The sequence below is a fragment of the Podarcis muralis genome, chromosome 2 (genome assembly GCF_964188315.1).
Source record: "Podarcis muralis chromosome 2, rPodMur119.hap1.1, whole genome shotgun sequence".
Lineage (NCBI taxonomy): Eukaryota > Metazoa > Chordata > Lepidosauria > Squamata > Lacertidae > Podarcis > Podarcis muralis.
In genome coordinates, this window is record NC_135656.1 from 31,716,614 (window position 1) to 31,740,353 (window position 23,740).

Consider the following 23,740-nt stretch of genomic DNA (forward strand, 5'->3'; position numbering starts at 1 on the left):
TGCAGAGAACTGTCACCTGTACTGCTTTTGTAGCTTTTTATTTTGGGTTTGAGGAAGTACCCACCATGTCTTTGGTATTCTGTAAATATCATGTGGAAGTTATTAGCGTAAGAAGAAACTAACTGGAAAGTGGAGTAAGGCAACTTGAAAAGGAAGGACCTTAGTTTAGAATGCTTCCTTTGCAAGGTACTGTTCAGGGAAACAGAGTATGGAACATCAATCCAAAGAGTGTTGGAAACCTGTTAGATAGAACTCCTGCTTTGAAAGCAAGAAATTACGTAGGAGACAAATCTGCTGTGGGATGTTTCTTGCCAGAAATCCTCAACGATGGCTAAACATTGGAATAGTTAGCAGTGACACAAGCAACTCCAAGGGTTCCATTAGCAGCAGGTTATTTAAAGCATCCTGAAGAAAATTCTGCTGTGTGACCTTATCCTTAGCTCACCTTTCTGATTTGCACTGCTTCTATAGAATGAAATTGATTATTACACAAATGTCATGCTCAGAGAGAAGGCTTTTTAGGAATCCTGCAGCTCCTCTTCTGTGCTCACAGGTTTGTCATTGGCAGGGTGCTCTTTTGAGCTTGACCTTGACATTTACTGTTAAGAACTGTTATTGTAGAACTGTCCTGAGTAAGTTCCAGTTTCCAAAGCCTGTAGTTTAGGCATGTGTCATTCTTCTCCTTTTGCAGGAGCATAGCTTCACATCTGCCAACATGAAACACGTTCTGCATTGGAAATATTGGTTAGGTACCACTCAACCCTTAATGTTGCATGACGCTTTTTCTGCTTCACCAAATGCTTACTGGTCAAACAGGAAATGGTTTTCTCCATTTGAGTGAACTGGGCTGCTGCACACTATTCTTCCCCCACTGCTGGAAAAAATTGTGGGTAGAATTATTTTGCTTTAACCATGTAGCTGAACGGAGGTGGAAGGCGGTGAGAGAGTTTGAAGAGACATCTCTACAAAGATTGGGAACTTCCTTATAAAACCCATTTTTTTGTTGGATACTAATGGGAGTCTACAATATGGTCCATTATGTGTCTTGTTGGCAGTTGCTGTCTTCTTGGAGAATGAACTACTGGTTATTATTTAGGACATTTGCCACATGACTTTATATAGGAGGTGTGAATATAAGGAGGTGTGCTATTCTACTAATTCCTGCCCACCCTTCCAAAAAGAAAACCTTCTTAAAATCCAGTCCCACTAGGCTTAAATCTTGTTGGTCCTTTCCTTTCAGCCTTTCAGTGCTAACCATTCATTTTGTGGTGCTGGTGAATGTAACATAGAATGCCTTTGAGGCACTCTTATTTTCCTGTCTCGACCAAGTATTTTTGTTTGGTGCCTGAAATCTCATAATTCTAAACTGAACTTGGGCACGACAGATTCTGCTTCAGGAAAGAGCAACATTCCATCTTCCCTAGGCCTGATTCAATCCTAAACAGGAATTGAGTTGGAGTTTGGAATGAAGTCTTCTTGCTGGGTTTTGGATATACTTTTCTCTATTCCTTCTGTATAAATTTGTTAGCAGCAATAGCCTTCTTCCACAGGCAAGTATCCTGTAGGCAGGGGTGCAAAGCATATTCACAAATGCTGGGAGTACCTTTAGGCCTACTAATTTGTCTTAGCCTTTAGCTCTATCTACACCTTTTTTCTACAGCAGGGTTGCTAACCAACCAAAACACACACACACACACACACACACACACACACACACGGCCTTCCTTTCAATATCAGTTGCTACCGCACACAGAAATCAACAAATGAATATTTTAATAATATTTATTTAGAATATTTATTAGCCACTCAGTCAACTATGTCTTCTGGTAGTTCACACAGTTAAGACAATAAACACTTACATATTAATTAAAATATTAAATAAAATAGTTTCCTGCCTAAAAAACAGAACAAACAAACATTATTTAAAACCTAAGCAGAAGGAATCTGGTCCAATGTAAAAAAAATGAACTTCTAAAATGCCTGGGAGAATAAAAAGGTGTTCATTTTTGCTGAAAGGACTTTAATATAGGTACCACGAGGCAAGCCTCAATGAGGAGAGAATTTAATATTCAGGGTACTACCACCACAAAGGCCCTCCCCTTAATATCATGGAGAAAAGCTTTATCAGCTTCTAATATATTCAGATAACAATCGAAAAAAGACAGTCACGGAACCGAGAAATTACACAAAACAAATAAAATACCATGAAAATCCCTGAAACGAGAAGTAATCTACTAGAAATATTATCTTATGGAATTAAACTAAATAACATAAATCAAAAAGTTTAAGGAAAAAATTAGAAAAACCTAGAATTGAACAAAGCCTTAATGGGATGCCGTCTACAAACCTCATTTCACTGAACTATTCAGTTTCCTCAGAAGGTGATAGAGAAATCATAAACCTTAAATGATTTTAAACAAACTCAAGAACAGGGCTGGAACGCTCCTTTGGTCTAGATCAGGGGTCTGCAACCTTTAAGACAAAAAGAGCCACTTGGACCCGTTTCCGAAGAGAAAAAAACGGGGAGCTGCAAAACCATTGCGACATTTAAAACAAATATATCTCCGGAGCCGCGATCTGACAGCGGACGGGAAGGTGACGTCGGGACGGTGCGTGACTAACGCACGCACCACCCCCATGCGACGTCACAGCCAGTACAGCGCCCGCCACAGTGGGGAGTGTCGGGGCGCACAATGTGCCTCCTCCCCTCGCTAGTATCCGCCCTGGAGCCGCGGCAAAGGTGTAAAAGAGCCACATGCGGCTCCGGAGCCACGGGTTGCATACCCCTGGTCTAGATGTTACTGCTGAGTTGCAGAAGCACCGCTCTAGTTGCGGACTTTTCAGGGTGCGAACGGCACCCCGGAACGGATCGTGTCCGCAACTAGAGGTGCCACTGTACCCATAGCCACAGCTATACGCCCCTGTTTGAACAATAAACAATCCAGAGATTATGAAACCACCAGATTCACTAAAATGCACCCAGACATCAGCGTAACATTCTCCAACACTACCGTAGTGCCTGCTGCAATGTCCTTCCTCCATTCTCCATCCTTGATGTCTCCTTCCATCTTTCTCTTTCCTTTCCATCCTCCTCCTCCTGCCTCCCCCATTTTTGTACATTTCTTTCTTTGGCCCTTTCATTTCCTAAGGGAAACGTAAACTGCACTGTGGCAGCCATAGAGTGGTTTCAACTAGCTCCTCCCTCTTTGCAAAAACTGAGGGAAGTTATCTAGAGGAGACTTGTGTGTAGGCACACAGCTGACCCCTGAAGCTCAGCCTTACAAGTTTTCGTTCTTTCTTTCTTTTGTATCTAATTTTTATTAGTTTTCTTTTCTAACAAGAAGTATCAAAATCATTTCCAAACATACATTCTACATTTCCCCCCCGCTTCCCATTGACTTCTTTCAGCTTCCCCCTCTGGCTTGTTACATTAAATGATACAATCTGCTATTCCTTATCTGTCAAAATGTTATTACAATGTTATTCCTCATGCATTTTGTTAAGTAAAGTTGTGAATCTTTATTCAAATCCTGCCACCGAGTCCATTTCTTTCAGTTGTTTCTTCAGATAGTTTATGAAAGGTCCCCATTCTTTTTCTAAATCACTATTGTCTTTTTCATGTAGCTTATCCATTAGCTTTGCTAATTCCATGTAGTTCATCAATTTTTCCTGCCATTGTGCTTTCAAAGGTATTTCTCCAGTCTTCCAGTTTTGTGCTGTTAGGATTCTTGCCGCTGTTGTTGCGTACACGAATATTTTCAATTTCTCTTTTGGCAGTCCTTGATCAGAAATACCTAGTAAAAACACTTCTGGTTTTTTAACAAACGTCATTTTTCAGTTCGTTATGTATCATCTCCCCCCCCCTTTTTTTTTTTGGATAATACTACATTCCCACCACATATGATAAAAGGCACCCTCCTTATTTTGGATTTGGAGGAATTTGGATTTGATATCCCACTTTATCACTACCCTAAGGAGTCTCAAAGCGGCTAACATTCTCCTTTCCCTTCCTACCCCACAACAAACACTCTGTGAGGTGAGTGAGGCTGAGAGACTTCAGAGAAGTGTGACTGGCCCAAGGTTACCCAGCAGCTGCATGTGGAGGAGCAGAGACGCAAACCCAGTTCACCAGATTACGAGACTACTGCTCTTAACCACTACACCACACTGGCTCTCTTGTGTGCAGAGCCACTCACCAGGTGGTCACTTGATGCCACCATGCAATCGGATAAGGACCCAACCTCAAAGAAAAGGATTGGGAGAGTACTCCACAGTGCGCTACCATTTCTTTTCTTTCTTTCTTTCTGGCTTGAACTCAAGTGGGGCTGCAAAGGAAGATCCCTGCCGAAAGCAGGGTTTGCAGACACCGCCAGTCAGCTGCAAGCTCCGCTTTCAGTAGGGGTCAGCTCGACTTGAGTTGAGCGAATCCCAGTGGGACTTGCATTGAGCACCAAATTTAAAAGGCACTGAATACAAGTCCCATTTGCCAAGGAACAATAGGCAGTGCACATTAAGGCTCCCAATGTTCCTCCAGGTCTTTGCCTGTCCAGCACCTGATGTAAGGTGTGTGGCCCGAGGGAAACTGTCTTTTGGCCCAGATTAGGAAGCGGGTGGTGCTGTGTGTTAAACCACAGAGCCTAGCACTTGCCGATTAGAAGGTCGGCGGTTCGAATCCCCGCGACGGGGTGAGCTCCTGTTGCTCGGTCCCTGCTCCTGCCAACCTAGCAGTTCGAAAGCACGTCAAAGTACAAGTAGATAAATAGGTACCACTCCGGCAGGAAGGTAAACGGTGTTTCTGTGCACTGCTCTGGTTCGCCAGAAGCGGCTTAGTCATGCTGGCCACATGACCCGGAAGCTGTACGCCGGCTCGCTCGGCCAATAAAGCGAGATGAGCACCACAACCCCAGAGTCAGTCAAGATTGGACCTAATGGTCAAGGGTCCTTTACCTTTAGGACCCAACACTTGAAGACCAACCTGAATTGGACTTTTTTGCAAGCTGAGTCAGGTTGTATGCTGTGCTTTAAGATTCATTCCCTGATGCTGTGTAATACAGTTGGTTTCAGTATGACTCTTTTCTGAAGCAACCCCCCCCCCAAGAAAAACTTGAGAGAAAATAGTGGTTTGCAAATTGAGCGTTAATACTGATAGATGTAGACTGGGCTTGGAATATCCACATCCATAGGATATTTGGATTGGGACAGACTTGGAAAATCTCACAAGATATAGATCTATATATTTTGGATTTGGGTCAGACAGGTTGCTTTTCCAATGGGCTTGAAGCCAGCATAGAATTATCTTAATAGGGCATGCCTGCTTTCCCTTTCCCTTGCAGGGTATACGTGGAGCAGCCCTGTGAGACCTCCCCCGTCTGTATTTACATGCGAGATGAGGTAAGTCAACAAACCCTCTTCTCAGCCATCCCCCTTCATCTGCCACTGAAAATAACAAAATATACCCTGCACAGCTTTCCAGCCTGGAAAATGTGTTCCATCTCTGGGCTTGCTGAAGAAGGGAAATGGAAGAGCTTTGGTCTCTTCAAAGCTTGACGTGTTTGTGTGGGGGAGAAAAAAAACCCCTCTGCTGGAACATAATCACGGGTCGCTCGGCACAAGCCTCTGAGCCCATAAAACATTCTCAATGACCTGTCTGTGTGTTTTTTTAAGTTCTTTTAAAGCTCAAGAGTCACAACAGTGGTTTCATTTTAATAAATATTTGCTTTTTCCATGTTTTGATCTCTGCAGCATTTTTGTTTTTGTTTAATACTTTATATGTCAGCATTCTGGAGGCTCCCCCTCCCCCAAATAAATAAACAAGATCCTTCCCCTAGGTCTGCATAGATCACCCGTATGCTGAGACTAAGAGGGGGTTGGCGTTGATTCTGCCATCTTGCAAGGGCACAGGGTGGTTGTTTGCCCTTGCAGGGTGGGTGGCGGAGGCAGTTTATTTTTTCTGAGCTTCCTTCTGGATGAGAAGTTGCCCCCTTGAACATGACTTTGGGAAGTTGTTTAATACCAAGCCAGAACAGTAGTTCATTCAACCCAGATTTGTCTACTCTGACTGGCAGTGGCATCCAATGCCTCAAGCAACACATGCCTTTCTGAATCTTACGACCCAAGAATCCTTTCTTTCAAGGGTAGCAAACCTGTGGCCCTGCAGATGTTGCTGCACTCCCATCATCTCTGTCGGCCATGCTGGCTGGGGCAACATCTGGTCGTGGGTTCCCCATCCCTCTTCAATTGGAGATGCCAAGAACTGGACATGGGACCTTTTATGCCTGCAAAGCTTCCCTGACTCCACGCTCAACACATTTAAAATAGCATAAAGCAGCTTACAAGTATGACAGAGTATGTGAGGTAGCCCTCAAATTATTCCTCGGTGTCAGTTCTGAGCGTTGAGCCTCTTCATAACTGAGAAGCGTGTCTGCCTTCATCTCTTTTGCAGGTAACTGGGAAAACTGCTTTGGAGAAGACAAGTCTGAAGTCGCTTGGTCTGACAGGAGGCAATGCTATCATCAGGTTGGGAGAAAGAACAAACTGTCTTCCCTATTAGTGTGCTTTGCTTCCCTCTTTATTTATTTATTTATTTATTTTGCATAAGGGATGCATTTAAGGAAATGTCCAGAGACCAATATTTGTGGTACTTGATAATGATTGGATTTTCCTTTTTAGGAAACAGCTGCTTAGATATACTTTCTGTAGCTGCAGCTGCTGCCACTTACCCCCCAATTTTGCTGGGAGGAATTTCTTCATAATGGCTTGTCTGCTTCACTCAGGAGGAAGCACTGTGAAACTCTGAGCAGAACCTTTAACTGCTTCTAGCAGACCATATATCCATGTTTTGCAGCATTCCAGCTGGCTGGAAAAGTTTGCCTTCACTGGTTCCTGAATACATTCTCCTGCACCAGGAAATTGGTCACCTGGTGCCCTCCAGATGTGGTCGAACTCCAATTCCCATCAACCCCAGCCAGCAGTGCCAGTGGTCAGGGATGGTGGGAGATGTGGTCTCTAAAACATCTGGTTCCCAATCCCTGACTTATACACCCCTCCCTATAAATAGAGATAAGCAAGAGAGGACTAGCTTCACATGAGATGAGATTGATAAGGATGTAGGGCAGGGCTTTCTTAACACCAGTAGCCATATTGGATATCCCCGTGAGTTTTTCCTGGCACTCTTGCTTTTTTCCTTTTGCCGGCAGTGAAAAACTTAGTCTTCCCATCTTGCTGATTGCTGATGTACTTTTTAACATGAATCTGAAGTTGTTCATTTTGAGTTTGCTGTCTTTTAGCTCTTAAAACATACAGCACTGACTATTTGTGAACCCTGAAATAACTAATTTGGGGGGTTAGTGGTGGCGGCGGCATTTCTGCCTCTTCCATGCAGCTTCAGGTATTGGAGAATGCAACACCTTAGTATCTGAAATTAAAATTTCAGGCATGACACTCAAACCCTTGATTAGGTCTTCCAGTATTTACCTTAGTCACACACCCTTAGCCTGGGACATGTGGCGTTGCTCCTTTCTCATTATCGTTCTGCGAGCCACTTCATCATTAAAGGAAAAGACTGATTCTAGCTTTCCTGCAGTGGGCTGACCACATAGTTTCTGTAGGGGAGTGATATTTTTCCTGTGTATGTGTGTGCATACTTATGTCTCCTGACCTACTTTCTGGACTGCAAGATAGGGATACTCTTGTTAATTAATAAATCTGTATGTTGTGATTTGTGTTCTGTTAGTCCAGGTCACTTTTATTAGCCGTAGGCTCTGACTCGTTTTCCTCTTTGTCCATTATGCGACTGTTCAAAATGGTGGGATAGTGGGTAGGGCTGGTCTCTTTTCCTATAAGAGGCTCAGTGAACTTGGATTGTGATCTGCAACTTTTTAACCTACTCCTGCTTGTCCAGATCTTATCGTCCCAAAATTGGAGCCCCTGGGACAAAATGCCCGCTTTTGTTCATGTAAAGAGTGGCATTTATTTTTAGGCATTGCTTCTGTGGAGTGTCATGTGCCCAGAGTTTTCGAAGTTGTTGTTTGTTCCTTTCTTGAGGAAATGACTTGGGGAACTTGTTTAGCCTGAGCTGTTTGTGAGTAAGAAAAAAGTCAACATTTCCACTGTCAGCGACTGCTTCACTCTTTCCCTTTATGTCTAGGGTGGTCAAAAAGAAGTCCACCACCTCTGGCCACGCAGAAGCTGGAAGTGGTGAATATCCTTCTGAAGATCTGACAGCAAGGTCACCTTCCAGCGAAGAGCCAGGGGGTCTGCCTGTGCCACATACAGCTGCCTCCCCAGCAACTTCAACCTGCAGCGATGAGGCTGTGTTTGCCAGCAATAGCACCGATAAGCAGGACAGGAGTGCAGAATCTCAGAGCAGCTCAGTGACCTGCCATTCTCCTTCGATGCCTTCCCCATTTGTCCCTTTTGTAGGTGGTGGCCAACGTCTGAGTGGTGGCTCTTCTGTATTGGATGTGCCATCGCCAAACCTATCAACATCTCTATCCAGTCCTGGAGGGCCTTCCAAGCCAAAGAAGCTAAAAAACAGTCCAGAAAAGCTAAAGGAACAAAAAGAGGTAGTGGTTTGGCTTTCTTACAGTGTTTTGGGGAGGCGGGATTTTCTCTTTGCTTGTCCTCCTTTAACACTGGCTTTTGAAGAGATGGAGGAAGCTTGTTAGAGTTCCACTCCCGTAATCCTACAGTAAACCTCTGGCCTACAACCTCTGATGTTGACGAACATCACATAGTTTGGGCAGAGTTTGATCTTTGGCCTGCTTGACCTGATGTATTAAGAGTCAAAGTGGAAGAAGTTGGTGGGAAAGCGGGAATTTATAGCCCTTATCTGGTGCATTTGAAATCCAAGTTGTTAGGAACCAGTGAAGTTAGGTGAAAGTGACAGGGCTGAGTCAAAAGTGCAGCACAGATCTTAGGGATTTGCTGTGCAGACTGAAGGATTAAGCACAGAAACTGAACTGTACATTCACAACCAGTGGCAGAAGACTATGAAGCTAGTTGCACACTTCTGCTGAAACTGGAATGGATCTTGATTTACTAAAGCTTCCTCTGGTGTTGTCTCCTGTTCTCTGAATGGATTCCATAGTTGAGAGGTTCTTTGACTTCCTTAACTCAGCAGGACTTCTGCTGCTTCACAGCTTTTCTAGCATCCAAATGCATCAGGAGGGGGAAGTAACCCTGAGATCTTATTGGGGTTGTCCTCCAGAAATGAGCGTCGTGTTGCAGCAACTGCTATTATCCTCTGGTTTACTATAGTTTAATTGACTTTGCTACATTTTTCTTCTGAAACCTTCCTGTTGTGGAATTCCTGAAGTTTTGGTCTCTTGTGACCCTTTTGACTGAGCTAGCCAAGAGAGATGAGTAAATGATTAGGAACAGTAAGTGAAACAGCAGTGAAATTTTAGGGAAATTGAGCCAATCCTTCCCCCTGCCCCAGTCTAAGCATAACTTTCTGATGTGCTCAGGATATAATTTGCCCTCGGTCTTTTCCCCTGTGTAGCTTCTGATACAGAGAGCAAACGTTTCCCTAGCAAGGTGATACATACCTATGAGCACTCATAACTGTGTGGTCCTTTGTGACCTCTGGTTCTTGAGTGTGTCACTGAATGCTGCCCTACCTTGCTGGCATCCGGGACTAGAAAAGGACCATGATTTAATTCTTGAGGATGCAGCTGAAGGGTTGGCTAGTTTTGTTCAGTTCTGATACTTGGATTGAGGCCAGCCTTAACTCTTCTTACATGGTTTTGCCTGTAGCTAAGGAAACCTCCTGTTCAACAAACTCATATAACGGTACGTTTTAGAGGAAATTATTAGTTTACAAAGCAACATTCTGCAATCAGATGCTTGGTGTCCTTATATTCCCATAAGCAAAATAAGAACAACTTTGTAAGCGAGTAATATTTGAACAGATTCAACATTAATAGGGATGTGAAGCTAATTTTTTGCCCAGACAGCTCGAGTAACGGTTACGTGTTAGGCAAACCTGCCATTAAAAATGCACGAAATGGATGGCTGCCAAAGACCTGAGGTCCTTATATTCATGTGACAACAAATCTGTGGGTCACCATGCATACCAAGTAAATTGGACTTGTGGATCAACATGCCAAAAAGGTTGGAAAGCAGGGCCGATGGAGCGGTGTCTCGGGAGCAGCTGCAGGTTCTGTTGGAGGCTTCCCTCCCTCCTGCTAAACAGCGTGCGACTCTGACGGCTGCTTTCAGGCCCTTTGATCTCGGGTGCCTCTGCCGCTGATTGATTGCGTTGCACTCCCTCCTCCATTCCTTCCATTCCCTTGCCTTGCTCTCATCAGCAGCTCCAGAATGGGGCTGGCCGCGTGGCATCTGCTTTTTGTCCCTTTTCAGTCCAGAGGGGGGAGAAGAAAAAAACCCCAAAACAAAACAAATTATTTTTAAACATCAAAGGTCCATTTTAGCAAAAGAATCTTCCCATTAATGTTGTGCCTGTGTGTGGTTTTTTGGATTTGATGGAAGAGGCTGGATAAAATCTGTGCCGGCGTCCCTCCACTTCTGGGCTGGGGATGGTTTACAGACCAGCCATACTTTGATGTCAAAACATTAATTATTAGAAGGTAGCTTAGCTCCAAATTCCCCTAGAGATCAGAGACTTCTGCAGTGTGGGAGAGGAGCTGGCTTTGCCCCACCACCTTGCTTTAACGTCACAGCAATCCCTGCCACCCTTTTGACTGCGGACCGCAGGAATACGTAGGAGTGTAAAGGGTAGGTTTGAGTGACAAGGCCAAAGCACTGGGCTAATGGATGGCCTGTAATACTGTTGGCGAAGGATCTCTTGAGAGTTTTGGTTTGGAAATGCGTACTGAAGAGAGGGCTAGTAGTTTCACATTTATTACTCCCTTAAGTGCTTTTTGCAGCGGTTTCCAGAATTGAAGAATCATCTCAGACAAAATGACCACTGAAGAACTCTTGTCATTCAACCTGCATGCGAGCATCATAGCTAGTTCTTGACATCCTTCTCTGAAGGCTATGATCAGACCATGGAGCCCCTCCAGGCATTGGCTGATGATGGTGTTGAGAGTCGAGGTGCTGCCCATCAGCCCCTCTGTTGCAACTGTACACCCGAAGCTGAAAGTTGACGCGGTAAATTACATCATATTGAAGATCTACTGTGGAAGGGCTTGGTATTCAAAAAGTCCTGTTCCCTTTGTCTCCATTTTTGGCAGCCCTCCCTAGCCACACTGGAAGTTGCCAATGTCCTGGGTTTGTTTAATAGTCTGTAGAGAGGAATGTGTTGCATTGTTTCTGTCCTCAAGTCAATTACTTGTTTCTAGACAGAGCCCTTCTGGGATTTGCTTCAGTTATTGAGCAGTCAGTGCTGCTGAGAGAAGAGACAAATGTTGACAGTTCAGATTATGGAAGAATTTTATACCAAGCAAGTTGTATTGAGTTGGTGGGAAAAACCTGAAGATCTTAAAGCAGGCATAGAGAACCTCTGGCCTGCAGACCTAATCTGACCCACCAGCCCCCAGGGCTCTCCCTACACGGCTCCCCCCCCCCCAGTTGTTCTGTTCTGCCGAGAGCTGGCAAGGCCAGGAAAAGAGCAAAAATGTGTCTCCCAGGGAATCATCAGACTTTGTTTCGTGCTGTCATGGGAGAATGATATTGGAGTGATGGAGAAGTTAGTGTGCCAGGCTTAAAGAGTTCTTCCATCTTGAAGTAGAGCATAAAAGCACAGCTTTAAATGGGCATTAAAGGATGGAAGAAGAACTGTGGTAAGAGGGATGTGACACTTGTGAAATGTCCCATTATATTATCCCAAATGAACCTTGACTTTAAGCCTGCCTTGGGTACCCAGATGCTGTTGGACTAAAACTCCCAACATTCCTAGCTAGCAGGACCAGTAGTTAGGGATGATAGGAGTTGTAGTCCGACAACTTCTGGAGACCTAAGGTTGAGAGAGGCTGCTGTACCTTGTGTGATCTTGTAATCGGTGCAGTAGTTTGGTGCTCTTGGATTAAGCCAGGAATTTCCGCCAGTATGCTAGCTGGCTCTTGATTCTGGGCTCTCTTCTTCACATAGGGAATCTGTGGTGTGGGAGTTAATTTTTCCTCCAGACTTTGCTAGGAGTAGTAGCTGTCTTTGCCACACACACAAACACACACCAGTTTTTGATTGGATCTTTCCAGTGTAGAGGTTAGAGGTGTGGAAATAGGACCGTAGGTTTTAGGTGGGGTGTCAAAGGACCCTTTTACATCACTCTATAGTAAATTGCTCCTAGCGGCTGTCCCAGACTGTCAGTACAAGGCGGTTGCTTATCCCATTCTGCTTCTTCTGCCAGTCCCTAAACAGCCAGCATAAGGCGACAGTAGTCTTTGAAAGAGGACAGATTGGCAGCTCACGGGTACTTCTTGTGCTTTCTGCCCAGAGAAAGCTACAATCAGGCTCCTTCACCCTCTAGTTAGACCCAACTCTCTTCAACTTTCTAAAAGTAGCTGAGGGTCCCACCCACGCAACCTCACTCTTTTAACTTCCCAAATTACCCTCTGGTGCCCACAAATAGAGAAAATCTTGCCTTGTAATTTGTGTTGTCTCTACTGACAATTGAGAGAGACTCCTTCTATTCCCAGAGGGCTTGTTCGGGGGTGGGAGGGGTGGTGGTGATGCTGCAGAGAAGTGAGAATAAGATAGGACAGTAGATGGCCAGGGATGTGTGGGTGGGAAAGAGGGCACAGACAGGGATGTGCTAGAGACATTAAGCGTGGGGGGTATGGGCGATTATAAATAGGAACGTCCCAAGTTCACGGAGTCTGGGGCCAGGCTAAGCAGATCATTGATGGTCAAGGATGCTGGTCTTCAAAGCAGCCTATTAACAATACAGACCAAGTGGTGCCATCATTTTTTAGCTCTGGATTTACAGAGTGTCAGCCAGTAGCTCTGCAGTGCAGCACCTTCTCTTTTCTGTCAGAACTAGCAGGACTGTTTGCCAACTGAATGGAATCTTATGCATGCATGGAGGGGAAACTGAAAAGGGAGACTATATCAGCAGTGGCAACAAAGCCTCTTCCCCTCCATCCTTCACAAAGTTGCCTGTTTAAATCTCTAATCTGTAGGAATTCTGATGTAAATTGGTACTTGCAGATGCAGGTTATTCCAGTGTGTGGGGTGCAGCTGATAACCAGCTCCCACAAGCCCCAAGTCTTTCTGCTTCCAGTCGAACCATATAGCGTGGTATCAATGGCAAGCTCACTGTTCGGTAGTTGCATAGCCTTGATGCTTCTGCTCTATATAATCTGCTATAAGCCACCAGTGCTGGGTTCAGTGAAATCTGTCTCCCCAAATCTGATGGAGGCTTTCCATAGCAATCTTGACGAGTCAGTTCTCCATGGGCAACATACCTGATGTGGACAAGGAGGAGTGGCAGCAGCTTTCAGGCTATAAAGCATGCAGAGATTGCTACTTAACAGACTAATTCTGAAGCTCAGAAGGGCACATTTTGTATCATCTCTGATTTTCACAGTGGAGGATCACTTGCTTGTAAACCATCCCAATTAACAGCAGAACCTGCTTGATTGTGCAAACCTGTTGCATGAAAAAGCTCAATTGGAAGCCTTCTTTCCAGTGTGAAAGCTGTGCACATTTCAGGAGATTTTGGCATTGTGTTCAAGCGAGAATTCTGAGGTGGTGCACTTCCATGTGTTCTGTGCCTTGTGCCTTGTGCCCTTATTAAAGCTTATATTATTGTGTGTCAACTAAGAAAGTTTGCCCAATCCCATTTTCACATGTCGGTCCTATTGTCGTGCAGGTTTTTAAAACTGATTGCATTTAAATAATAATTTGGGGGAAATGAAATCAAATAACTTTTAAATTTTTTAAAATTACATAGATTCAGCTGTACTATTTATAAGATCTTTCTTTCTTTCTTTCTTTCTTTCTTTCTTTCTTTCTTTCTTTCTTTCTTTCTTTCTACAGTATGGCTCCTAGCAGCTTTAGTTCAAAGCACAGCTGCTCTGCTGCCCTGGGTAAAAATGCTTTAAAATGCTGCAGAAAGAGGCTTTTTGCCCACTGCTTCCTGTGTAATTGTGTAGGCACAAAGGGACCTTGTACAGTAAAAAAGATGGCTACCCCAACAGCATATGGAGGCTTCCATATTTTTTTTCCATACAATGTCCCTTTGTTTGTTCCTTTGTGTGCAACCACTTACCGCAGCATTTTAAAAGCACCTTTACCCAGTGCTGTACTTTGAAGCTGTTCTTAGCGGCTTCACTGTGGGAAGGAGGGAAGGAAAGCAGTCTTCAGACCATCTTGTAAGTGGAATGAGTGAACTGTGTTTCAGAAAGGTTTGCACATCTACAGGTACAGGAGTACTTGTTTATGGGGTATGAACCAGGGGAGCTAACCTCACATTGCAGAGCAGATAAAATCCTTCCCCATTTCTATTTTAAGACCAGGAAGGAGATTCACACGGGGAATGATTAAGCTGAAAGTTACCGTAATTCTGAAGCCTTTTTGTAGTTAAACAAACAAATGCTTTTGGGCAGGATTTTCTGGACACCCCCAAAAAGCACAATTGTACATATGCAAATATGTTCAGCTGATTCCATGCCTTATTGGATCCAGTCATCTGAACTTCAGTTCCTATATTCTTTACAGCATCTGGAGCGAGAGCCAATTTTGTGCCATCCAGATCTACAGAAGCCACTGGATTTTGGCTCACAAGAACTTCCAGATGAGTTCTTTGAGGTGACTGTAGATGATGTGAGGAAACGTTTGTCTCAGCTCCAGAATGAGAGGTAAGTTTCTTTTTCATTAGTGATGCAGTCACTCCATCTGTAGTATGTTGTGGATGGCCACTGACAATAACAGAATTTTCACCATCTGTATTTTCTACATTTCACTTCCTTCTGACCTTACAATTTATAGTTCTCTCCACCATATGTGTGTGTATATTCCTATAATTTAGGATTATACTTCAGGTGGACTATAGCCCATAAAAGCCTATGGCATAATACATTTGCTAATCTTTAAGTGCCCACAAGTGTCTTTCCTATTTTTCCTGCAATGGACTAACACAGCTAATTCCACCTATAGCCTGTTTCACAATCTTGCTGACACAAAGCATATCACAGTATGGGTCTGCATTGGCCTAATATCTGGGAGAATTATATGCTGCTATAATGTCGCCCACGTTCTTTGAGATTTTGAATCTTTCTCATAGTTTCCCACATAATCAAGTACGTTCACCTGTCCTGGATGGTGTTTTAATATATTTCCCTAAGAGCTGAGGAAATTAGCATAAAATCAGACACCACTCAGCATGATGCTTAGAAGAATTAAAGTACAGTATTCCGAATTTAGTGGGTGTACTCCCAAGTTAGTGTGAAGCTGTAATATGATAAAGAAACTATTTCATTGAAATTGGATAGGGAAGTTGTTGTTTTTTTGTTTTTTTGCTCAAATTACAGGCATGGGAAAGGTGTCTTCTAATAGAAAGGGCAAACATTAATTTCTTAGTGAGTGTTGATCAGGTTGTAGTAGTTATTCCAGGCACACACCTCTGTTCTAAGGAGCTGACAAATATAGTTGCCTCCTGCAAGGCTGAAGGTTTATCTAGGCTGCTATTTTCCTAGTTGATGTTTCAGTTTCATAAGCCTTATTGCTTTCCAGTACCTCCAGCCAGTGTGTCTAGGTCACAGAGTTGTTTAGAAATTCTTGATACACTTTATGTCATCTACTAGATGCCTCTGTTATAAACACTGGAAAAAAGATAGACGACTGGACAGCAAAGCTCATGATTTCTTTGTTTATATATTGGCAGTCCCATTTAGTTCCCTTTGATCACAATGCAAGTCATCAGGTGCTAAGCCAAAAAGCAAATCCATGTCAGAATTCTATTTCCTCTCATTTTTACACTGTGGCAATATTTTCCAGTTTAAAACTGAAATTTTCATCTGCTGTGGCAACGAAATGGGATTACACAAGACACAGGAACAAAGGAGATTGCACCAATTGTGGATCAGGCAATATAAACAAGAGTAGGGATGAGCCCGGTGCCAACTTTATTTTTGTGTTCTTCCACAAACTTCTAGGGTGACCTAGTTGGATTCTGCATTTCCCCATCCCTTGACAGTTGCCTTGCCACTCCTGAATAATATTTGGGATAAACATGAGCGTGCGTAGTTGTCACATTACTAATATACTCCCCAATACTGTTATGTATTTATAACATAGGCTGTCATTAGAACTCTCTGATACTGTACTTGGATTTTGGAAGGAAAAAAACTAAATCTGAAGACGAGGTAAACTTTACTGACCATCGCAAAGATAACAGATTGCCCCATTTTAGAAATTGGAACAAAGCCTGCATGTGAACAGAGTGTGCAACAATGTGGGGGGGTCACAAAGCAGACAAATGGTGTTAACACAAGTGATGGTAGTCTGGATTGTGATACTTTTCAATACATGTTTTTCATGATTCCCCCCCCCCAAAAAAAAACACACACCCTTTTAGATGGAAGGACTAATGGACAAATGGAAGGATTAGCTTGATCTTTCCGTAAGCTTGTGAATATTTGTATGGTTTCACTGGGGGGTTTTCTTTGAAGCTTTGCAAAGTTTTGTTTTTTTTAAAATAGTTGGAGAAAGTGAAGAAGTAAAGTAATTTAAATGAAAAGTGTTGTGTCATCTCTTAAAGTAAACAATTAAACTGTGGAGCTGTGAAATCTGTGGAAGAACACCTCTGAGCTGTATCTGCAGTTTTGTTTTTTAACTTCTCTGATTACAGTATATCCTTTACCGCTCATCAGTCTTGGTGAATCAACATTTTGAATTAAATGTCAAATGAATCAAACTTCCCTCTTTAACTTCCAATCATTCCTTTGGTATTGTGGTATGGCATTTGTTGCACCATAGGGAAGGCTGAATTGAGCTTTCTGTTTAAGGCTGAAGCTTCTTGAAGACTGTACAGTCTCTCCCTGCACCTCCCCATGATTTTAGAATAGTTTGGAAATTGCACAGGGGGTACCTGTGTGAGGAGTTTTCAAAATATGAGCGCACATATTGCATAGTTTCAGTTTATATGCTTGTCACAACTTCTTTTCTACACCACAAGGGGGAAATGTGGCAAGGCTGTTACCAGCAGACTTTTTTTCTAAACTAAGTAAAAATTACAAAATGCATTATTTCAGACATTAATCTTAAATTGTTATAAATGTATAGTGCTGGTGCAAACATTTGAACATAACCAAAAATGTTCAGCCACTTTCAAATATGTTTGAGATTTGTTTGGTTAAAATGATATTCTTGCAGTGTTTCTCAGATCTGCCTCTTTTGCAATCTTGTTTTGGGAGTGTGTAGTAGTGCTTTGTTTTAGACAAACATACACAGAGGTAGAGAGCAGGAAGGAGAATGTATGGAGCTTAAGCAGATAAGATAGTTACTAGATTGTGTGGAGTGGCAGCCCTTGGCTGTATAGATCTGTGACTATACTGGCTTGCTAAGCTTCCCCTCTTCCTAGGAAGCGTTTGGAAGAATCTCCCTTGATGACACGAGCACAGCGAGAAACTCAGCTGAAGGACAAGCTTGAGCGCTATCCAAAGGTAATGTTTTGTTTTGGATCTTTCACAAAGTGAGGAACAGAAAGGTAGTTAGTGGATGGTAAATTCTCAGGTACTGACTTCAGGTGACTGGCATCATTGAACCATCTTCTGTTACATTCTGGGACAACCAAATGAATGGCAGACAGGGCTAGCTGGTTATAGCGGTGCCCTTAGCAGGATTCTTATACCTGAAGGTTTGATGGGAATCCTGCCTGTTCTGCTCCCCTGGTTCTTTGCCCCATTTCTTTCCTTTAATTTGAGATCAGTAGCTCTCTTGGAACAGTGGTAGAGCCCGGAATGAAGCTATAATAGTACTTAGCATTTATGTCCTGCGTTAAGTGTGCCGAAAGTTTGCTAAGGTGTCATAATTAGTATTTCCATATTGCAGGAGGTTGCCGGGGGGTGGGGGCTGAGTCTGAAAGAGAACGTCTTGCCCTAAGGTCACCAAGTGAGTTAATATCAGAGGTAAGATCTGAACTGGGAACATCCTGATTCGTGACTCAGTCTTAGCTAGCGTGCTACCCAGCTATCCATTGTTGTTCCTGACAACTTCTTGTTGGTGTGGGTTTCTAAAACAGCCCTTTCAAGTATCTTGAAAGCCCCATATATAGTGTCAACCAGTCACAGTTGCTCATTCATGAAAAGGCATCAGTTTCTCAGAATGAGCTAGTCTTGCCCAAAGGCAGAGGTGGTTTGACCATGGTTTAGGTTGACTTGAGTAGGCTCCTGCTCTTTGTTTTCAACTAGGTGGTACTGAGAGTTTACTTCCCAGATCGTCACATTCTGCAGGGCTTCTTCCATCCCAGTGAAACAGGTAAGAGTGTATCTCCTTCCCAGCTTCTGCCTCACCCCCGAGTAAGGTGCAGTGAAATAGAGAAAAGTTCCTTGCTCCCAGGCTAAGGTTTGTGACTTGAGATAGCTACACTGCAATGTCTCTAGTTGTTTTGTTTGGGCGGTGCTTTAAAAGCTTGAAACTCAATCACTGTGATCTGAATGAAGGAGGGCTGAGATTTGTGCTCTAAAGAGGACAAATCTTCCAGGCCACTTACCGCTGCATTAGTCATGCCCAGATGAGGCCATTGAACAACAGGGTGTTGGTCTAGTGTAGTTTCAACCAGAGCCCAAAAAAGGAGCTGGAAACACTGAAGAGAAGTTGAATCAACCACTCTTCTTAAATGTGCCAGGGGCCAAAAGCAAAACCAGGCTTCCTGCACCTCTAAATAGCAAAAGGCTAGAACTTCCTGCGGCATGGCAGGGCACACACCCAACTATGCTTTCTGCCTTGCATCTGTCCCCATCTATGGAACTAGATGTCCGTTCCTCCTCATGATTTTCTGCTCCTCCTTTGGCCTTAGGCTTGTGAGAGGGAACTCTAAAGTGACAGTTCTTTTGCACAGGCCTGACTAAAGTAAGATCCAGAATCTTCTGCCTTGCTGGCGTGAGATGTGTGCGTCAGCCCCTGTATTCCTAGGATCCTGAGTCGGGGCAGGCAGAGCATACCAGATAGGAGGTGTTACACAGTGCTGTACAGATAGCTGGCTGGTTTATCTGCTGTAAACACTTAAACACTGCCATTGTTGCCTATACCTTTTGAGGGAAGTGATTTGAATATTGAAGGAGGGGCGGAGAAGGCAGATAGGACCGTGGGTAACTACTGTTTGTGTTGCGCGTTCTTTTGTGTCAGATGGCAATGGTGGTTGCTCGTGAGTAATCAGTCAGGACTCCGACCTGTCTTTTACAGGTTTTATTTTGGTGCAAAACTATTTACAGTGCAGAACCACAAGTTCATGTCTGCCTCAATCGCTAGCAGAATCTGGGAGTGGTCGTTTCCGGGTCCTCCCCCAACATAATAGCTTAGTCACCCCCAGCCTTTTCCTTCCTTCTTTGCGTTTTACACCTCTGCACAGGAAGAGGTGTGCTTCCCTCCTGGCTGGCTTGGCCAGGAGCGGTGCTGAGGCTCCCAGCAGCATCCTCTGGTCCCTTCCCCTCTTCCCCACTGGAGGTGTGGCTTTCCCCACCACAGGAAGAGGAACTGCTTCGCAAGATTTTCGGAGGTTCCCTGTAACCCAACTGCCCCTCTGCTTCCCTTCCCTGTTCCAATGGCAGTCCCCTGACATTTTGCTTTGTGTTGAATCTGGGTTTTTGCTCCATTTAGAAGCAGCCATGTTCCTTGCTACGCCATCTATCTTTCAGTCTAGCAAAGCCTGGAAAAATCGTTTGCACGGGTCTCCGATAGCAAAACTGAACACCACTTCAGTTATTCCTTTCAGGGAAGCAAACCCTTTTGAATTGCTCACTAGGGGCAGAGCGGGTTTGTGCTGGCAATTACTATAAGATGGAAGATTTGTAAGGAAAGTTTCTTCATTTATTCCTGGGCAGAAGAATTGGAACATACTGTTGAGACTTTGCATTGGGGAAGCCAAGCCAGATCTTGATTAGGATGATAATTTTTCCCCCATCATTGAAGGATGCTGAAGTCTCAGTGTTGGGGTGTTCATAGTGTGGGGAGGAGACTTCCAGCTATAGAGGCAGAATGTGCAGTGCTGAAGCTTGAAAGCATAGACAGATGTTACGATGTGCTAACCTCTTCCTTTTGGTGAACCTAAAATAGGTGCTGACCGATCAAGACATCTCCTCTTGCTTTGTCCTCTCTATGTGTCTTTAAGGCAGTGACTACATTGGTTTTCTTTTCTAAGCACTGCAGCAAAGGAGATGTGGTCAGTGCTGTAAAGAGAATGCTGCTCACAATATATCTTTTGATCCACACACCCATTTTCATGCTTTATTTGACAGTTGGTGCTCTGAGGAACTTTGTGAAAAGCCAGCTTGCAGATCCAGAGATGTTGTTCTATCTATGTAAGTTCAGATTTATGTTTTATAACTTTTTAATGTCAGTTCTCCAGGCCTACTGTCACCATCTAGGTCTTTTAATTTTAATTGCCACAGCTAGTGAACTATGACTGCACCTCTGTCTCTCGCCTCCTCCCTATTCCCTCTCATTCCCCAACCCTTTGCTAAATGAGCGTTATATATTTTTCTTCTTCTCTTTTCCTAATGAGAACTTTGTGTTTTACTTTAGTTACTACACCTCCCAGATGCGTCTTGAATGATGACAGTTTGACCCTCTTTCAGGTAATGGCTGTATGCCTCTTCCTGTTTAGTTTGCTTTTCTTATCACAAAAATGCCCTCTACTCTGGTTTTGCTTTTAAGAGCCTGAATAATTGCCTCCTGTGGGTCTCTATTAAGCCAAAGGTAGGTGAAAATCTGCTTCCCTTTGCTTGTGCACCTGGCATGTTACAAGGGCTTTCCATTGTTGAGCATAAGTGCTTCTGGCAAGGCCATTTTTGCCGTGAGTGAAGCAAATAAGCCCCACTGGGTGGAATTCAACAGAGTTGTTACATGCACAGAATAAGGTCAGCTTGCACAATGGGACTTCCCTCCCTTATATTCATATCCCCTAAATCTACTCTGAAGGGTTGGGGGAACCCACAGAACAGGTTGGGGGGGGGGCATGGAAGGGAGGGGAAGTCTTGTTGCACAAATGGACTTCATTCCCCACACATACCCTACTTAGCACTACATTGAATTCCGCCCACTGTGCTTACTGGGGCTTTCTCTGGAGTTAGTCTGCATATAAGCGCAGCTTAAAATTAAATGATTTAGCATAGAAGCCAGCCAGCTGAAATAAAAGGAGAAGGGAGAAGGGGCTACACACGCCCACAGTGTTCACTAGTGTTCTTGTGGGAAGATTCCGAAAGGCCATTGCATCCAAAATTAAAACGTTTTCTCATTGTCTCGTAACACTGACCATACGGAGCACTTTGATTGCAGAAGCTGGGAGGTGATGCTGATGAATTGGGCTGTTTCCTTCCAGCTATACAAGTTTAAGGATTCATGAAAGGGGGTTTTCCCCTCCCTGACTGTTGTGTGTACCTCCTGATAGACGTGGGAATTGTTGTGGTATTGCGATCACCATGCTCCGAATTCTTGGGTAACTGGAAATGTTGCTTATATGAACTGAATTCCTGGAGGCTTTTCCAAATTGGACAACATTGTTGTTGTTTAGTCGTGTCTGACTCTTCGTGACCCCATGGACCAGAGCACGCCAGGCACTCATTGCTTCACTTTAAAAGTATTGTGATATGGATCCCCTTTTCAGAAGGTATGGATCGTTGGAAAGGGGAACGTGAGCTCCCCATAATGCCTGCATCCCAGGTGTGTGCATCTTAAGGAAAGGCTGTGACTCAATGGTAGGCATGTGGTTTGCATGCAAAAGGTTCTGGGTTCAATCCCCAGGCAGGGCTGGGAAAGACCGCCGTCAGCTATGCTGGAGAGCCCTGCCGGTCAGTGTAGACAATATTGAGCTAGGTGGGGCAGTGGTCTTGAAGGCAACTCCCTGTGTTCCCATGTCTCTGTGACCTGGATCTTGACTCTTGATACCAGTCACTTCTTTCTGTTCATGCAGTGCAAGAAGCTTGTGTTAATTATCAATGTTGAGGATCACTGGAGCGACCTTCCTCCACTTCCCCCTTCTAGGGGAGGTAATTTTGCAAGTTCTCTGAAGTTCCTCCCTCTTACGGGTCCGTGCAACCCTGTTCTGTTTTGCCCCTGCCCCCCTTTCTTTTGATCTCCTTGCCTCCGGGCCCCAGATGAGAGCACGCACTTGCCAAGCGAACAGTCTGTCTCTGTTTTGGAAGGCCTGAAAATGTGTGCTCTTGATTTTTAGGAAGGCTTACTGTGACGGAGATGAAGAACTCCTTGCACAAAAGGCTTTTTGCCTGAACCTAGCTGCGGAGCTCTGGTTTGTTTTGCTAAATGCCGAGTGGAACTGAAAGGGCCTAGCCAACAAACCTCACCGACTGTAGCTTTCCTGCCCAAAGAAAAGGGGGCAGGAACAAAACTGTCACTCGCAGGGTATGATATACCAAGGGTCATTTGGAGGTTGACAGGTCATACAGAGTGTAACAGGAATTGGTTTGCGTAGTGTATGTCAGAGCCTCTCAGGCGGCATATTGAATTAGGAAAGGATTAGAGCTCTTCTGAAGTTGTTTATCATGGAGCTTTCCAAATTCCATGACTTCCTGGCCAGGCCATGTGGACGAGACACCAGTGCAGCTGCTGTCAGAGCACTGAATGCGTAAAGAGCCAATACCGATGGCTACCTACGTTCAAGCTCAAGACCTGTCCCCTTTCTGACACACAGTGCCTCACAACTCCTTGCCAAGAAGCTTAGGTTACCCCCCAAAACATGTCTGTCTCTGTATGGTTTACTAATAGTGTTTTGTTTGTTGCCACAATGCTTACATTGGCCTCGGCCTCCTTGACCCCTGGGGATGTGTCGGGCCTGCGCACTTTTACAGCATGGGTGTGCTTTTATTGTTCATGGCTGGTGACTCCATAGCCCAGGCATGATGTAGCGGTTAGTTGTGTTTTCTGCCGTCTTGAGGCCCCTTCGGCATGCTTAATCAAAGTGTGCACAAAGTACATTTTAACTTTCATGAGATACTTCTGTAAATCCCTTTCCAATGCCAGTAGCACTATACTCTGCCTGCATTTAACAGATCGGGGGGGAGGGAGGGTATCTGTGCAACTGTTGGCCTCCTTTTAAAGGCCAGATGTGTTCTCCAGAAGGGGGGGCATTTAGCCTTTAGAGTTTGTTTGTTTTTTAAGTGTTAATGAAAAAAAATCATCAAATGGTGGGGCGTTGCTGTGGGGGAAGTAGTACTCTTGGGTTTCGCTTATTTTGTTTCATTTCTGTCTAGTTTTCCACTCTGTAAAGAAACAAAAACAAAAACAAACTTGTGTGTTCCAGCCCTGGAATTTATAGAGCAGGTACATGCATAACCTCCATATTATTATTATTTTTAAAAAAGATGGAAAATATTTACAAAACTGGACTGAGGTGGAAGAGGTGTTTTGTCCGTGACTAGTTACGTCACCAAAATATCAAGCAGGTGCCTGTAACACTTGTGGAAGCATATTCCACACAGCAGTGATCACACCGTCTGAAGGAAGTAGTCATATTTTCTGAGGTACGCTTTATTTGTCCAAAGAAGCATGCAACTAGTTCCGCGAGCCCAATGAAGCTCCAGAGTTGTTTTTCTCAAACTGCAAGCATCCCCCTGTCCCACCACCACAGTTCCCTGGGTGCTATGCGCCAAGCTGCTTT

The 23,740-nt window shown here is 44.0% G+C and overlaps 1 protein-coding gene across 1 annotated transcript in view; it reads left to right on the top strand.

Moving 5' to 3' along the window:
* ASPSCR1 (ASPSCR1 tether for SLC2A4, UBX domain containing) overlaps window positions 1-23,740 on the top strand; it is a 65,573-nt gene that overhangs the window by 20,782 nt on the left and 21,051 nt on the right. The window contains exons 5-12 of the mRNA XM_028716104.2: window positions 5,334-5,391; window positions 6,443-6,516; window positions 8,147-8,564; window positions 14,626-14,765; window positions 17,489-17,570; window positions 18,318-18,384; window positions 20,364-20,426; window positions 20,650-20,702. Coding sequence (XP_028571937.2) covers window positions 5,334-5,391; window positions 6,443-6,516; window positions 8,147-8,564; window positions 14,626-14,765; window positions 17,489-17,570; window positions 18,318-18,384; window positions 20,364-20,426; window positions 20,650-20,702 — 955 coding nt within the window. The remainder of the gene's footprint in view (window positions 1-5,333; window positions 5,392-6,442; window positions 6,517-8,146; window positions 8,565-14,625; window positions 14,766-17,488; window positions 17,571-18,317; window positions 18,385-20,363; window positions 20,427-20,649; window positions 20,703-23,740) is intronic.